Raw genomic sequence first — 17796 nt, forward strand, 5'->3', positions numbered from 1 at the left:
GCTGGCTCGGCCTCTAGATAGGCAGAGCCAGCTAGGTGGATCCAGACAGAATTGTCGGGATCTGTCCTGGCTGCGGCGTCTGTAGCTCGCCATATACTGAGCTTTGGATCATGGAAGAACGCTAGTTTGTGTTCTCCCGTGACTAACTACTTGGCTCCTGGGATTTGTCCAGCCCTACCATAAACCAACATAAAAAAAAACAAATAACCTGACCTGTTTCTCCACCTCTTTGGCCTCATTAGGGGTGTGCAAAAAAATGTGTGCATCATAGTAATTTAGTGACAAACAATGGTGGCCTAGGATTCTATTGATGAACTCCAGGAATGATCTTTCATAAAAACGTACATTGGTCCAGCTTGGCTCAGTGTCAGTATCCGTATCTGACCTCCGCACGGCTGCTGGAGATGTCAGATTTCCAGTTTGTAAAGAATTCCTCTTTCTGATTTGATTCCATGGCTAACCACCATTTTACCTCCTCTTAGAATACAGGTTTGTTTTTTTTTCACGGAGGGAAAAAATGTGCACTGTTCAGCAATCAAGGCACATGCAGGGCTGAGAGCATGACTCTGCATCCTCTTTTAGGACTCGTTCACACCAGATGCAGTGCGTTTCGGCCCGATTCTGGCCAGACTGCACTGCCTCACATTGCGGCCGCCTCACTTATTTGTGGGGGAGGATGGGGCGTGGCTGGCCATTGAAGTGAATGGCACCGTAGCCATGCCTTACGGCCGCACGGGATCGCTAGGCACATTATGCCTGCGGTCCGGTGTGGTGAGATAAAAATGCTGCAAGCACTATTTTGATCGGACCGGACCGCAGGCATAATGTGCCTTGCGATCCCGTGCCGCCAATCGCATTGTGGCCGGAGGGCGTGGCTACGGTACCATTCACTTCAATGGCCCGTCACGCCCGTCCTGCCCCACAAAATAGTGAGGCGGCCGCAATGCGAGGCAGTGCGTTCTGGGCCGGAGCGCACTGCATCTGGTGTGAACTAGGCCTTAAATGTATTGGGTGATGGGAAGTGTTATGTGTATTATTGTAGTTTAAAACATATTTTTCTTGTCTTTAAATATTTGAATTACATGACGTGTCTTTTTATTTTTCTGTAGATCAAGTAAGTCAGAAGAAGACTCCATTTATCCAGAAAAACACAATGGCAGTATCCAAAAGCCATCCTCCAGATTCAGGAGGGCTCATCTCCAACCTGTCTGTCAATGCCGCAGAGTTTTACCCTGCCGGGTACTCTGTAGAGTGCAATGTGAGTGTGACACTTAGAATGGCGACTTTCTGATTGGCGTTGACATGCTATATGTTAATGCTGTGAAGTCTTCTACTAAATTCACGCTGAAAATGATGCTTCTGGCAGTGTAAATCTCTATAGTCCCCCCCAGCTCTCCTCCTGCTGTCCTCCACATTGGTGCAGGTCATAGAGAGGAACCAGTGAGAGCTGTGCATCTGCACTTTCACTATTGTTGTGCCCCTGCAAAGTCCCACAAATGGTTGTTGAGCCTGCCAGTGAGGTCTGCCTAATGCAGCTTTCTGTGGTGGAATGGGGAGGCAAGGATGCTGCACTGCTTCTAAATTCAGAGCAGCGTTTCCACTCATGTAGTCAGTGTCTGCTTACACTACAGTGGGCAGAAAAAAAGTTATATGGGGTGTGGTAATCAGCATTGTCACTGCTGATGTACAAGCCTGTATCTTGTCAATCAAGCCCTGACCATACCTACTCCAGCCCAATCTTTCTGCCTCTAGTTTAAAATCATATTAAAGTCAAAAAGTTTTAAAGCTAGTTTAAAAGCTGATAAAACCACTTACAATGGATGTTGCTTCTTGATGTGTAAACATTTTAGTTTCCTGCAGAATCAGCTGCTTCCCGGAGCACTGGCCCTGATATTCTGTTTTAGGATTGCTCCTTTCCCTTGCAGGGTCCTATAAAGCCACCCTTGTGTGTGCTAGTAAGCTGTGTGTGTCTCCATAAACATAGGAACAGCAAGGCAAGACACTTCCCACATCTCCTTTATTCTCATTCTTCCCTTCTCCAAGCTAGTAGATGGATGGCTGCTGTAGACTGCTCTGTCCCTTGTGATCTTGTACTGGACAGAATGTTTAGGGTAGCTGAGCTGAGAGAGTTGGAGCTGTTTGGAAACAAGATGGCTGAAAAATTTTAAAGAAATACTTTCCTGGGCAATGTATATTTGTTTGATCTGGATTCATTATTGAAAAAAAATTGAGGGTTTAAAAGGAGAACTATGGGGTTAGGGCTTTTCCCCATAGTTCTCCTTAGGGCAACGGGAGGACACAAACTAGCGTCCTCCCGTCACCCTAGGCTCAGCATATGGCAAGCTGCAGCTTGCGGTATATTGAGACGCCGCAGCTGAAGCGGATCCCGACAATTATGTCTGGATCCGCCCAGCTGCCTGAGTGACAACTGGCTCTGACTATCTAGAGGCAGAGCCAGCTGTACCCTCCCCCTCCCCCGTCCGTTCTGCCAGTCAGCGCTGGAGGATCAGAGCGGGGAGGGGGGAATCCAGTCCCTCCCCTGTCACGGCTCTCTGCCAGCACAGGATCGAGAAGTGAGCCAGCGCCGGTATGTGTTCGCTCACCTCCCGATCTACTGAGCCGACCTGTGACAGTCTCATTGTCACAGGTCGGCTAGAACTATAAGGTGAGTAAAAAGCACTCACCTCATAGTTCTCCTTTTAATACTACTTTAACCCCTCCCTCTGTGAGCTGTAGTGTCTGGTAGGGGGAGCATGTGAAACACAAATGAAAGAAGATTCGTTTAGTCTGGGAAGCTAAAGGAAGTATTTGGTTTACGTATGATGCTTGTACATCACTTAGTAAAGGGATTAGAGAGTTGTTTAGATGGGAGCCTTTAATCTGTGACAATATCTTTCTACTGCAATTCCCAAGACACCTAATGAGCCAGCTTTTCATTCAGATTGCCAGCAATTAAATAGAAGAGAATACTTTTTTTTTTCCTTGCCTGTTGGAATGGGCTACTTAGTACAGTAAGCCTAATTCCTGCAACTATTTCTGCCACTATGTTCACATTTCAGCTGCCTTCTGCTTACTTTTTAGGAGGCAACAGAAAAAAAATATTCAAATTAAAAATAATTGTGTCATTAAAACCTTCCACAGCCATTCGTTGACCCAGTACCTATATCATATACCATATGGTAAAAATAAATTGGGTGTTTTCTGGATATGCCATTTCATTTGTTTTGTAACTTAAAGTGACACTAAACTCAGGCGGTAAAAAATGCATTCAAGTACCTTAACTATTAAAAATGTATCTTATTTGTGTATCACTCGGCTGTAGATCCTCAAATCATCTCTGAATTGGTGCTGACACTGTCCTTCCTTCTGGAGGGGGGCTACTTTTGTTCCCCATGGTCCCTGTGTGTGTTGTAAAGTAGTCACCGCTCCAAGCTTGCTCTCGTGATGGACTACAATCTCAATACAAATGAGTAAACTAAACCTGAGATTGTAGTCCATCACAAGAGCGAGCTTGGAGCAGTGACTACTTTACAACACACACAGGGATGATGAACAAAAGTAGCCCCCCTCCAGAAGGAAGGACAGTGTCAGCACCAATTCAGAGATGATTTGAGGATCTACAGCCGAGTGATACACAAATAAGAAACATTATTGTTAATAGGGAACTCAAATGTATTTTTAGGATTTAATATGTCTTTGAAGGTTCTCATTCAAACCCGGTCATGGTATATCTGTAAAAAAATAAGTCAAAGCAACTGGACTTGCTGTATTTTTCTTGAAGATGTTTCAATGATCATCCAACCAGCTTTCTCAATTCAGAATGACTTGTACAAAAAATTAACTGGGAATAAATATGGTGAATGTTGCTCCAATCCACATAATCTGTTAAGGTGCCCATACACTGCACGATTCTCGTACGAGAATCGCAGGAAATCCCGCGATCGTACGGAAATCGTGCAGTGTATGGAAGGCGTGTGACCGTTTCTACTGTACGGTCGCACATCTTCTGTCGAACAAGCAGGCTGGAAAACCCGCCAGGAATCGTACGATTCTCGGCGAGTTAGTGGCCTGCTTGTTCGACAACTGCCGAACGGGCCGGTGTGCGCACGCGCACACAGCTCGTTTGCAGTATTCCCAAGCGCGCCCCTCATTGCAGTCATCGCAAGCACGATCTGCCTGTCCAAGATGCGCAGATCGTACTTTTTTAAGTACTTTACAACCCTCGCAAGACAAAAGTCTTGCGAGGGTTGTAAAGTGTATGGGCAAATTGGTTCAGTCATTGTTCAGATATGTGGATGACACTTGGTTTAAGATTAACAAACAAGAGTTACAGGCTTTCACTGACCATATCAACTCAGTGGATCATAACATCAAGTTTACACAGGAAGATATGCAAAACAACAAACTTGCTTTTTTGGATTGTTTAGTAACAGCAGAAGAGGGAAGGAGGCTGGAAATTAAATTGTAACAGCAGAAGAAGGAAGGACACTGGAAATAGAGGTCTACCGAAAACCAACACACACAGACCAGTACCTGCTATGTGACTCCCACCACCCTCTAGACCACAAACTGAGAGTCATCAGGACTCTACACCACCAGGCAGAGAAAATTCCCACCAGCACAGAGGCCATGACGAAGGAATTCAAACACCTCAGGGGGGCCCTTAAAACTTGCGGGTATTCAGACTGGACTTTTGTCAAAACAGAAAGAAGAGGAAAGAATGCCTAGAATACCAGTGAGGGTGAAAAGCATGACAAACGGAAGAATTTGGTCATCCCATATGTAGCTGGGGTGTCTGAGAAACTCAGAAGGGTTTTTAATAAACATCACATACCTGTCTGCTTTAAACCCAGCAATACACTTAGGCAACAACTGGTTCACCCGAAAGACCCAACACCAAAACACGAGATGGACAACATTGTGTATGCAGTCCAGTGCAGTGAGGAGTGCTCAGAATTGTATGTCGGTGAAACAAAACATCAGCTACACCAACGTATAGCACAGCATAGAAGAGCCAAACCCTCTGGTCAGGATTGAGCAGTCTACCTACATCTGAAGGAAAAAGGTCACTCCTTCGAAGACAGTCAAGTACGCATCTTAGACAGGGAGGAGGATTGGTTTAAAAGAGGTGTGAAAGAGGCCATTTATGTAAAAATGGAGAAGCCAAGCTTGAATAGAGGGGGGTGAACACACACCTCTCTATGGGCAGGTTTATCACCCCTCCTAGACTTCAATTATGCAAATGCAATCTACACCTGGTTGTGACTAACAGATTATGTGGACTGGAGTGACATTCACCAGATTTATTCCCAGATAATTTTTGTACAAGTCATTCTGAATTGAGAAAGCTGGTCAGATGTCCAGTGAAACGTCTTCAAGAAAAATACCGCAAGTCCAGTTGCCTTGACTTTGTTTTATTTTTTTACAGTTATTTAGGATTTAACTTCTGAGTTTAGTGTCACTTTAATTTAGTGTCATTGTGTGCTAAGTCTGTGACATTGTTAACCTGTCTTACTTCTTGTCCTAGAACTATGTAGAAGAAAATGGAGCCTATCCAGTCCAAGAGATGAGCCTGGCAGAATATGTTCAGGACATACTGAACCATTTAACTCAACAGCCTGGAGGTTTTGAGGCAGAAATCTGCCAGTTTACAGATTTACTAAACAACTGCATTACCACAGAAGAATCCTTAAAGGAACTCGTGGAACTTATCTATCAGCAGGTACTTAACATATTGTAAAGTAACAGGCAAACGATCATCTATAGCATTTATAGTATAGGTGGGTTAAAAATGGAGCCAGTTTGTGTTTTAAGCCACGCATGGATTTGCTTCAGTCATCTTGCTTATAGCTGCTGTAATAAGGTTAGCTTGTGGAAGAGTGTGGTGTCACAGTGGTCTGCTGAAAGGCATTTAACATTCACAGACTTCTATTCCACCAGCTTTCATCTCTGCATGGCTGTGGAGCCAGTCAGGCAGTATTGAGGCACGCAGATTAAAGCAGGATATATGCATGATATTTTCAAATCCAAAAAAACCTTCATTGATGCTTATTTTGTAAAGCACTGCGCACACTGTTATATATAATTCCTATATAACCATGATAGATGCAAAAAGCATATAAGGTAAACTTATGCCTAAGCAATTACGTATTCTGAACAAGCAGTAAAAGCACTTAACCACTTGCTGACCGGGGTGTTTACACCCCCTTCCTGGCCAGGCCATTTTTCAGTATTCAGCGCTGCAGTACTTCAACTGACGTTTATTCCGTCATGCAACGCTGTACTGAAATGAATTTTATACCATTTTTTTGGGGACACCTAGCGCTTTCTTTTGGTGGTATTTAATCACCACTATGGGTTTTATTTTTTACTATATAAAAAAAAAAGTACCTAATTATTTTAGGAAACATTTATTTTTACTCAATTTTTTGGTAAAATATAAAAGGCGGGGTCACATCGGGTAAATAGAAACCAAACATGTCAAGCCTTAAAATTGCGCACGCCCCCGAGAAATCGCAAAAAACTATCATAGCCAAAATTGGCCATAGGTGTTGCTTTAAAAGAGTTTAGCGCTCATCAGTTTAGTGTTATCAGTGATTGATGGCCCTAAAATTATTGCTCTCACTGCGACGTTCGCGGCGATATGTAACCTGCACAATTGCCTGTAATGGGCACAATTGTCGTTTTTGCGTGTAGACACACCTAACGCATTTTTGCGCATCTATGTGGAGGTGGGGGACTTTAAAAAAACTTTTGTGGGTTTTTTTTTATTTGTGTGTGTGTAAATTTTATTTTGTGAGCAATTTTTTTTTAACACTTTTTTTTATACACTTAACTTTATTGTTATCACATAGGGTGCTAAGAAGTCCCCTATGTAATAACCAACTACAGTGACAGGTCCGCTTTATGGAGACATCAGAGGTCTCTAAGACCCCTAGTGTCACCTAGGGACCCCCCAGAGAAGCTGATGAAGCACAGATGTGCTTCTCTCCGGTTTCTGTACCGGAGCGTGACAGGGGAATGCGGAAGTGATGTAACATACACCGGGAGGAGAGCGGAGGGAGGAGAGCGGTGTACTGAACTCCCTCCGTTCTCAGTACACAGAGTCGCGCCACATCACCCGGGATAGATGACGCCCGGGATCGCGGTGACGGCGAGAAGAGGGGGGTCACCCTGACTTGCATCATACAAGCGATCGGGCGTCTTTACAGACACCGGACTGCTTGTATGTAAACGGCCATCGCTGGCCGTTTAAAATCCTGGTGGTTTCCCGCTTGTGCGGATACGAAGGACGTCTAAAGATGCCCACCCGCTTCCAGGAGACTCCCGTCTGGCCGTCGTTCGGCGGACGGGAAGTGGTTAAAGGATATCTATGGCCAAAAAGCTGCATTTCTGGATTGAATTTCCATCTTGCTCTATCCCACCATATCGATCCAGAACTTTGTAAACATTATTTTTTTGAAGATGCCCATAGGTTGCACCTCCTCAATGCACTGACACTACTTCGCCCAGCCATGTTAATATATACACTTCCTTGTGTCACCACTCTAACTAAGCCAACCTTATGAACTACAACTTGACATCTGAACAATGTGACATCATCATTGCTTGCTGGAAGCAATGCATGATGGAATATGTAGTCTTGAGAAATTGAGACATTCAGCAACAAGGAAAGATGCAAAGCACACTGGGAATACAGGAATTTGTTGAAAGTGATGGGCAGATGGAAGGCAGCACTCAGTATTCCTATTACAATGCTGATGTTATAACAAGAAAATAAATGCTGGGACTTTAGAACTCCTTAACTATTAATAAAAATGTATCTTATTTGTGTATCACTCGGCTGTAGATCCTCAAATCATCTCTGAATTGGTGCTGACACTGTCCTTCCCTCTGGAGGGTGCCTACTTTTGTTCCCCATGATCCCTGTGCGTGTTGTAAAGTAGCCACCTCTCCAAGCTCACTCCCATGATGGACTACAATCTCATGTTTAGTTTACTAATTTGTATTGGGATTGTATTCATCACGGGAGCAAGCTTGGAGCGGTGACTACTTTACAACACGCACAGGGATCATGGGGAACAAAAGAGCTTTAAAACAAGCTGCTAGAAACCAACTACAACTAGCAAAGGTCCTTGTTGTGATCTTTGAGGATGAATTACCGCAGAGTTCAAGCAGCTAAAGAGGTTGGTGATGGCTTGTTTTAAAGCTCTATTACTACTGATTTAAGAGTGTTAACATTTTTAAAGCCTTTAGTCTGAGCACAGGTGCACTTTAAGGCATATGCCAAGCTTTCTCTGCCTTCCCTGTACTTGTTTACTGATTGAGTACAAATGCCATAAGGAGGAGCTAAGCCTGCAGACACATCAATGCTCATTACATACATACCTTATAACTTGAGCATTTGAACTTTATAATCACAGTGCCAACTACTTTATCATATGTTTACAAGTCTTTCCTGGCCTAAATCTCCTATGACGTACTGCAGGCACTAGACTTATCCTGAAGTTCCTAATGTGTAATCCAATTCGGCCGTATTAAACTGTGAAAGAAGTACCATAGTGTGTGCATTGGTATATCGTGCATGTGGAGGATGCAGCAAAATATGAAATGGTTATGTATGATGAGGTTTGAACATTATACCTCGGCATACACTTATTTGGCCATATTGATGATAAATTTGTGTCTTAACCCCAGAAAAAGGACCCATTTTTGTTTTGGCCTCTTTGCATGCAAAATTCTAAATGGAGTAAATCAATAAGATGAACATTTTGTCTTATTTTATTGTCTTAAACTATACTTTTGGTATATTTTTAAGGCAACTTCGGTACCAAACTTCTCATACACAGGAGCACGTCTGTGCAATCATCTGTCTATTAACCTACTGATAAGCCCACAGAACTGGAACTTCAGACAGTTGCTGCTCAAGAGGTGACTATATCAATTGATTTCTCTAAATTGGAGATCATGTTCTTCCCTTAGAAAGGAGTCTGGGTGTATGGATGCCATAGAACTGAAATACCTTGATGCTGAAAGGGGAAAAAAATGACAAACGCCAAATACTTACATGCACATTGTGTACTGTAATCGGTTTATATCAATATGCAGATGGTTCTTCAAGAAGCACCCTGGGAGTGGTTGCTGGCATGATGAAGTAGGATTAGGGCCACAGGCAGTCGCAAAAGCTACTGGTGGGATTGTGTCTCCTTGCTGTCCTGAGCAAACCCTGGAATACCAGAGCAGTGTGTGGATAGGCAAAGGCAGGATTGGCAGGTCTGCTTCCACTTCCACTGCATCATTGATAGAATAATAAATTGAAACTATTCTTAGGGCACTATCTGGGGAATGAGCACATTTCCGCTCTCTTGATTTCCTTTAGGAGTGGTAATAAAGAAGCAAATTTCAGTAAACTTTGTTTTCTTTGTGAATTGAAAATTGACATAATTAATTGGAAGTCCCTTTTTACATAACAAAACAATAAAATCACCATCAAATGTATCTTCTCCTGGATAAGGTCTCTCATCAGGTGCTCTTTCTTACCCTTGGTGGTAATCTGCTTTTCCTAAGATTAATTGTCACCAGATTATGGAACATATTGTAACTGGGTTTTAAATGATTCCATTTCATTTGTCCATTTTGTATTTCTCATTTTTGATCTCGTCTACAGGTGTCAGACAGAATTTGAAAAGAGAGACCAGTTAGCAAAAGGTGATGAAGCTACAAGAAAGCGATTTCATGCTTTCGTACTGTTCCTGGGTGAACTATATCTCAACCTTGAGGTAAGACACACGTGATGAATTAAAAAGTCATGTATCGCCGCCGTATGTGATATTGGTGGAACTTGGTTCATCTGGGTCATCAGTTCATTAAACAGGTCTGTCCAATAGGGGAATATAATTCTAAGATTATATTTGCTTTTATAATTGGCAGGTCGATCTCTGTGTCCCGTATTTGTGCTGTAAAGTAGTATTGCCCCAAGGGCTAAAATAAGTGATTTGCATAGCTCCACCCACTACATTACAATGAGAAACCCAACAATTTGTTTGCTTTGTGATGGTAGTGAGACATGCAGATAAATTCTGCTTTAGGAGGTTTCAGTGATGCTGAACTTAGTCTTAGTGGAGGGCTTTTTAAGTCCACAGTACCTTAATTTAATTATGTGATTGTTGTGGCAGAAACCTACCACTAAAGTTAGTTTTGCAGCTCCTATCTCACTTTGGTTTCACATTGTTATTAGTGGGAAGGAGTGTATCTGGCAGTGGTTGTAGTAGCTTGTTAGCAATTTGGAAAAAACGTTTAGCACATGTGCTTTAGTTGGGCAGGCAGGGTTGTTTGACGCTAAGCTTAGACCTTGGGTCACATACTGTGCTTAGGCATTGCTGTAGACAAGCAGTAAAAGAGGTAAGCAACGTAAAGGAGAAATGCGGGGTGACTAAAATATACTCTCCCCACAGCTGAGAGCTGGAGTGGGAGACTGCAGCTGTCACACGCTAAAGACTGAGAGCTGTCTGATCATGGAACCGCTGATCACAGTCTCTTCTTAAAGTGGAGAGCAGGTATTCCACCTTCCCCTCTCTGTTTCTCCAATGCTCACTGGAGGGACAGACAAAGCAAACTGTCACTTAGGCAGCGGGGTGGATCCCAACAATATCGTTCAGATCCTTTCCAGCTGCACTTCTGTGCTGTCAGCAGATCACCAACATTAGCTTGCTGTCTGCTAACTTTGGCTCACAGGAGTACATTAGTAAAGTACATTAGTACATTTTAGAAGATACATTTGCTAATGCTGTAATGCTTTGCTGTAAATATACTTCAGTGACCCAAAAGAGAAGTAAAGCCATCAAAAAGTTTGTCATTTTACTTCTTATAACCTGAAAAAATAGTACTTTTTTTAAAGCCCTTTTGGGTTTGTTGCCTCTGTGCCACATGCTCTCAGGAATTTTGCTGCAGGACACTGAAAGAGGTGAAGGTGTGTTAATCTCTAAATTTGAGCAGTAGATCAAAATGTTACCATACAGTACATAGTGGGATTATGGAGTAAGAAGAAACTTACTTAAAGAACTATGGGGTAAGTGTTTTTCCCCAATTGTTCTCTTTAGGGTCATGGGAGGACATATACTAACCTCCTCCCGTGACCAAAAGCTCAGTATATCGCAGGCAATAGTGAGACCGCCGCAGCCAGGAGGGATCCTGATAATACTGTCGACATCCACCCAGCTGCATGAGTGACAGCGGGATCTGCCTATCTAGAGTCAGAGCCAGCTGTACCAGCTCCATCCATTGCTCCACTCAGCGCTGGAGGATTGGAGAGGGGAATCCCTGCGGTGAATGGTGTCTGTCAGTCACCGCTCCCTGCAGAGAGACGATCGGCTTCATGTTTCTGCTCACTTCCCGATCGATAGAGTCGACCTGTGACAGCTTCTTTGTCACAGGTCGGCTCTAACTATGAGAATGAGTGGAAATCGCTCACCTCAAAGCTCTCCTTTTAAACTGGCCATACACTGTAATATTTTCTTCATTCAGCCTGTGCACTGAACAAATAAAACAATAGATTCCTGCATCAATGCTTATGATTGTTGATTGAGGAATCTCCCACTGTATCCATTGTTCCCCGACAGCGGCAGCCGGCTGTTGCCAGAATGGCCGACCAGAGCAGGCAGCTCATTGGCTGCCCGCTCTGTTCAGTCGACGATTTTCCCACTGGCTCCTCCGATCAGCTGATTTAAATGACTTCTTTTGCAGGGAATTATATGTGAAATGAAAGTAATTTTAATATCCGTATATGATCTTAAAGATATACTTATCATTTGAAAGGATTGTTAGCATTTAGTGGCTGAACACTTGTCTGGTTGGTTATGCTTTCAGGTAAAAGGGGCAAAGGGACAGGTGTCCAGAGCACAGATCCTGCAAAGCGGTCTCAAGGAGCTGTTGGACGCTTTATTCTCCAATCCTGTGGATGATAACGTTATTTGTGCTGTGAAACTGCTAAAGGTAAAAACAGATAGTAGTGTCTTGTTGTACTGTATATTCATGCACAGCCTGAAACCTGCCTATCCATCCATGCCCAGATCTGTAACCTGAGAAAACTATGATCTCCCCATCCCATAGTCTACAGGACATGTTCAACACTTTAATTGTGTTTTAAACATGTCAGAAATTCAATGGGCTCCTAACTCCCTGTCAGGATTTCTACCCTGCAGGACTACAGAACCACACCCTTCTTTCCCTCTCCACATGCAGAGATTACTATCTTTCCCAGCAAAACCATACTGCTGCCTTAACTTATAAGATCCTGCTCGCACATTGGGACTGATTTATAAATCTTTCACCCTGCATGTAGTTGGGTGAATGCCATTCGCATTGCACACTACCACTAGATGGCACTGAGGACCATAGGAATGAAAAAGTAAATAGAATAAAGGTTGCCACGTGTGTCCAGTTGGTCATGTCTAGCATAGCAGTACCAAATGCTCCCATGTGCAGAGGCCCCAAGTTCTACAGGCACATGCTTTCACCCACTGTGTAAAATGCCATTTAAATGTTGCACTTTTGTTATTTTTTTAGCTAACCGGGTCGGTCCTTGAAGATGCATGGAAAGAGAAAGGGATCTCTTATATGGAGGAAGTGATCCTGAGAATGAAGAATGTAGTTCTGGATGCAGAATGTAGCAGGTTGAAAATGGCAATTAGCCCATCGCAGTTTGTATCAAATTTGGGCTTTGGGGTCATGTGAAACCTCTTTTGCAGAAGCACATTATATTTTTTTTAATTGCCATAATCATGTATTTCTGTGTTTTTTGTTTCAGGGATGTCAAACAAATGCTACTAAAATTGGTGGAGCTTCGGTCGAGTAACTGGGGAAGAGTTCATACAGCGTCAACCTTCAGTGAATCAACGCCTGAAAATGACCCCAATTATTTCATGGTAAGATTTATGGTCTGACTCCTGCTATTATTCTCTTTGTTTGTAGACTGCCCTTAACCATAAAAAACAATCTTAGACAATCTTCCTCTTGACCTCAAGGACCTATGAGTAAATGAATTATCCACAGCAGGAAGAGATACTGCTTTTATAATGCTTATGTATCCTAAACATTTGTACACTTTCCGAATTGTACCAATCCCCCCTCACGCCGCCCCAAAAGCCTTCTTTTAACCGCTCCAAAAGTATATTAATCACTATGTGGAGTTACAAAACATTTAAATGTATTTTTGACATTCCATCGACAAGTGTTGGAGGAATGGGGATTCACAAAATATACCACTATTACCAAGTGATACTCTTAGACCAAGTCAAATCTTGGTGGTCTCATGTTGTCAATAAGCTCTCTTATTGCTCTGTGATCAGCCAAAGGCTTTTTGCTTGCTATCAAATTTGTTTCCAAATCTCTATTGCTAAATCTACTTCCGATCCAAGCCACCATAGACACTTGCAGGGTTATTTACAGAAGGGTGAAGAGTTTGGAGAAGGCAGGAGAAGTGAACAATCTAGGACAACATAGCTGCACTGGAAAAAGTCTCCAATTCAGCTCACTTTCCAGGTCAGCTATGTTGTCCTAGATTGGTCACTTCTCCAAACTCTTCACCCTTTTGTGAATAACCCTGTTGGAAGAACACAGAATTTTGTTCTCCCACCCCACAGCTTCACAAATATATTGCTTGTAGACATAAGGTTTTCAAAGGTGCCGGTCCACTTATTTAGTCAAACTAGAGGAGTGGTGGCGAACCTTGGTAACCCAGCGGTTTTGGAACTACAAGTCCCATGAGGTATTGCAAGGCTCTGACAGCCACAGACATAACTCCCAGAGGCAGATGCATGTTGGGATTTGTAGTTTTGGCACAGCTGGAGTGCCAAGGTTCGCCACCACTGAACTAGAGCATCACTTTGTCATGTCTCTCCCTGTGTCAGGCTTATTACATTATCATTATTTCAGTGGTGTATCACTATACAGTCAGCAATCTATATAGGTCCGTTCACGCTATAGGCTCTATTTATAAATCTGGACGGTACTCCCCCCCAGGGGGTATTATTGGGTAATTCAAATGGCAATAAAAAGACCTACCCTTTGGACACAATCCTTTTGGCTTGTAGTTTTGTTATGTTACAAGGGAAGTTGATTAAATTGAAGAAAGCAGAAAACCACCTGAACTCAAATACATGGGGTCTATGTTCTATGATATATCAACCAACTAAGAGGACAATGCTTCATCGCCATCTTGTATATACAAAGAATACTATGGACAAATTATTTTGATATAGTCATGGTCCTGGGTGGGTTCGTATTGCTTCCAGATTGTATCTGTGTATTTTATCTCACTTTTTTTCTTATAGTTTGTCTTTTTTAATGGAACGTAATAAAATGAATAATTTTATGTATTTCATTGTCAGTATACCTTTTTTATGAGTGTCAATTGAAAGTCCCATAATAACATAGCCCCCGGATATTTGAGTCCAGGTGGTTCTCTGCTTTCTTCAATTCATACATTTAGGGGTGTGATGCTCCTAACACACACACTTGGCATCTACCCTCTTAAATATTCTGAAGTTGATTTGAAGAAGGTAGTATGTAAGAGATGAGGACAGTTGATTGAAGAAGGTAGTATGTAAGGGAAGAGGACAGTTTTGAAGAAGGTAGTATGTAAGGGATGAGGACAGTTTTGAAGAAGGTAGTATGTAAGGGATGAGGACAGTTGATTGAAGAAGGTAGTATGTAAGGGATGAGGACAGTTGATTGAAGAAGGTAGTATGTAAGGGAAGAGGACAGTTTTGAAGAAGGTAGTATGTAAGGGATGAGGACAGTTGATTGAAGAAGGTAGTATGTAAGGGAAGAGGACAGTTTTGAAGAAGGTAGTATGTAAGGGATGAGGACAGTTTTGAAGAAGGTAGTATGTAAGAGATGAGGACAGTTGATTGAAGAAGGTAGTATGTAAGGGATGAGGACAGTTTTGAAGAAGGTAGTATGTAAGGGATGAGGACAGTTTTGAAGAAGGTAGTATGTAAGGGATGAGGACAGTTGATTGAAGAAGGTAGTATGTAAGGGAAGAGGACAGTTTTGAAGAAGGTAGTATGTAAGGGATGAGGACAGTTTTGAAGAAGGTAGTATGTAAGGGATGAGGACAGTTGATTGAAGAAGGTAGTATGTAAGGGATGAGGACAGTTGATTGAAGAAGGTAGTATGTAAGGGATGAGGACAGTTGATTGAAGAAGGTAGTATGTAAGGGAAGAGGACAGTTGATTGAAGAAGGTAGTATGTAAGGGATGAGGACAGTTTTGAAGAAGGTAGTATGTAAGGGAAGAGGACAGTTGATTGAAGAAGGTAGTATGTAAGGGAAGAGGACAGTTGATTGAAGAAGGTAGTATGTAAGGGAAGAGGACAGTTGATTGAAGAAGGTAGTATGTAAGGGAAGAGGACAGTTGAGAAAACAAGTGGTGTTGAAGATGCAACTAATAATAGTGTGAAGGGGAGTAAATAAGAGAAAAAAAATTCCATAACCTGACAACTGCAATAGCGCATTCCTGACAAGTTTTGTAATGATGCATTTTTTCCATTTTCTTTGTTTTAGAACGAGCCCACGTTTTATACGTCCGATGGCATTCCCTTCACTGCAGCAGACCCAGGTGGGAACATATTTCTTTTCTGCTGCATACATGTTATAATTGGTCAGTACCCTTTGTCCTGTTAATACTGGAATTGGTTAAGGATCCAACTGTTGTGTTTTCAGATTATCAAGAGAAGTACCAGGAGATGCTGGATAGAGAGGATTTCTTCTTTGAGGAGAATGGGACAGATCTACCTGGTTCAGGAGACTCGTATGTCTTTACTTTTAATACCACTGTTGATTTGTTTTTTATAATGTAAATGTATAACACTAAATCTTTATTTGCATTGTTTCCTGTGGTGGAGAAATGTACAAGGCACAGCCTCTCACACAGTTATATGATAGTAAGGAAGTTACAGGCTTGCCTCAGCTTAGAGACTACTGCTCCTCATACCAACATAATCTAGCTGGGGCTTGGCCAATCAGGTGCCATGTTCTGAAAGGGAAGAGGGTCACATTCTCCCCTATACTTGCTGGTACTGTTAAATTCTAACTCCAGCGAAGTGTTTTCTTTGGATAGGGTGCGGAAGAGTTAAGAGATTTTGATATGTTTTTATTGTTTGTATCTATATTGGGGTGGGTTTAGGGGGAGTTTTGGGGGGAGCTCTCCTCACTGCTGGGCACCAGCTGCAGGGATCTGTGCTTCCTCTGATCCCCGCCGAGATCGGAGGGGACACAAAGCCGATGAAACATCGGCTTCCATCACGGAGGTGAGAACTAGGGGATCCAGATAAACTAATCGGTAATGAGAATTGTTGTCAACTATTCTCATTATCAATTAGTTGGTTGCAGTCCTGGTGATTTCCTGTCCCAGTCACAATCGCACCCCTCCTCCTTACTTGTGCAGGAGTCACAGGGACAGGAAGTAATGGACGAACTCCCCAGATAAAGATTTTCTATTTCTAACGGAAATGTTATCAATTCCTCAATCTATCCAAAACACTTGGCGTTAGATTTGGGGTGTATTATATAATTCTGTCTCCATCAAGTTTTCAGTTGTCATATTTGTCTGCAGTTGTGCTCTTAGAAGAGAAGTAAAGCCAAACCTTTTTTTTTTTTTTACATTACATCTTTTTTGGATCAGAGGAGTCCTTTTACCAATGGACTCCTGTGACCCAAACCAGCATATAGTGGGTTACTGCTACCGCTTTACTGTATGCTGACAGCTCAGAGCCAAACTGCTGCCGCGAAGGATCCCAACAATATTGTCGGGATCTACCCCGCTTCCTGATTGACAGCAGGCTCTGTCTCTCTAGAACCCAATGGGTGCTGGAGGAACAAAGAGGAGCGGGGAATCCCTGCAGGGAGTGTAACTGACAGTCACAGCTCTGTGCAGGGAGGTGTCCGTGAGCTGAGTGATCAGCGGATTGTGATCGCTTAGCTCTTGGTTTATAAAACTGTCATGTGACATCTGCAGTCTCCCACGTTGGCTTAAACTATTGGGAAGAGTATATTTTACTCTCCTGATACTTCTCTAATGCAGTAGGTAGTTCTGACCACAAGAAGGCAGCAGAGGGTGTAACAGACTTCAATTTATTGACTTTTTTTTCCTTCTAGTTTCCTCGATGATTTAGACGACAATGAAATGGACCCCGAGATGGAAGAAGCTTATGAGAAGTTTTGCTTGGAGTCAGAACGTAAGAGGAAACAGTGAAGAATGAGAGTGGCAAGTTCGGTATGATGTTTAGCAAACTGGGCAGACTTATTGTTCTTACACCAAATTTATTACGTTTGAGCTTATCAGAAACTTAGAAGTTTATGCAAAACCCCTTGATAAACTGAATGCCAAAAAGTGTATGCTGATACCCTGTAACTTAAAGATAAATAGTTTGTGTATATATTATAGTTTAATTTCTGTACAGTTCAAGGGAAAGTATGTTTTGGTTGCAATAAAAACTAATTCAAAGTTACCGTGTTAAGGAAAAATAACATTTCATGACTTAATGAGCTCACACTTAAAGTATGTCTATATACATTACATGAACTGTGAAGGATTCAGAAAATTGGTAACCTGCCCAGGTGGGGGCTTATTTGTTGAGGATTCTGATTTACCATATAAATCAGCCAGTGTCTTGAGATGAGCCCTGCCCCTTACCCGGCTGGTTTAAGTGTAGTTGTCTCATATAGATAGCGGAAGAAACAGCTTTCTGGACTTGAGCAATGTTAAAATGTATTTCCACTTGTGCAGCCAAGCTGGG

The 17796-nt window shown here is 42.5% G+C and overlaps 1 protein-coding gene across 2 annotated transcripts; it reads left to right on the forward strand.

Moving 5' to 3' along the window:
- The first annotated feature begins 1108 nt into the window (after positions 1 to 1108).
- On the forward strand, positions 1109 to 17478 carry PAIP1 (poly(A) binding protein interacting protein 1). Of its 2 annotated transcripts, none has more exons than XM_018562308.1 (10): positions 1109 to 1258; positions 5528 to 5722; positions 8819 to 8931; positions 9668 to 9779; positions 11866 to 11991; positions 12565 to 12698; positions 12806 to 12923; positions 15563 to 15617; positions 15722 to 15809; positions 17156 to 17478. In XM_018562308.1, exons 1-10 carry the CDS (start codon positions 1154 to 1156, stop codon positions 17250 to 17252), a joined length of 1143 nt encoding a protein of 380 aa, XP_018417810.1. In that variant the 5' UTR covers positions 1109 to 1153; the 3' UTR covers positions 17253 to 17478. The 2 variants fall into 2 exon arrangements, with proteins under 2 accessions (XP_018417810.1, XP_018417811.1); XM_018562309.1 differs by having other exon boundaries at positions 12565 to 12671.
- Positions 17479 to 17796: the final 318 nt, after the last annotated feature.

This window comes from Nanorana parkeri, unplaced genomic scaffold (assembly GCF_000935625.1).
Source record: "Nanorana parkeri isolate BGI_ZX_2015 unplaced genomic scaffold, ASM93562v1 scaffold571, whole genome shotgun sequence".
NCBI lineage: Eukaryota > Metazoa > Chordata > Amphibia > Anura > Dicroglossidae > Nanorana > Nanorana parkeri.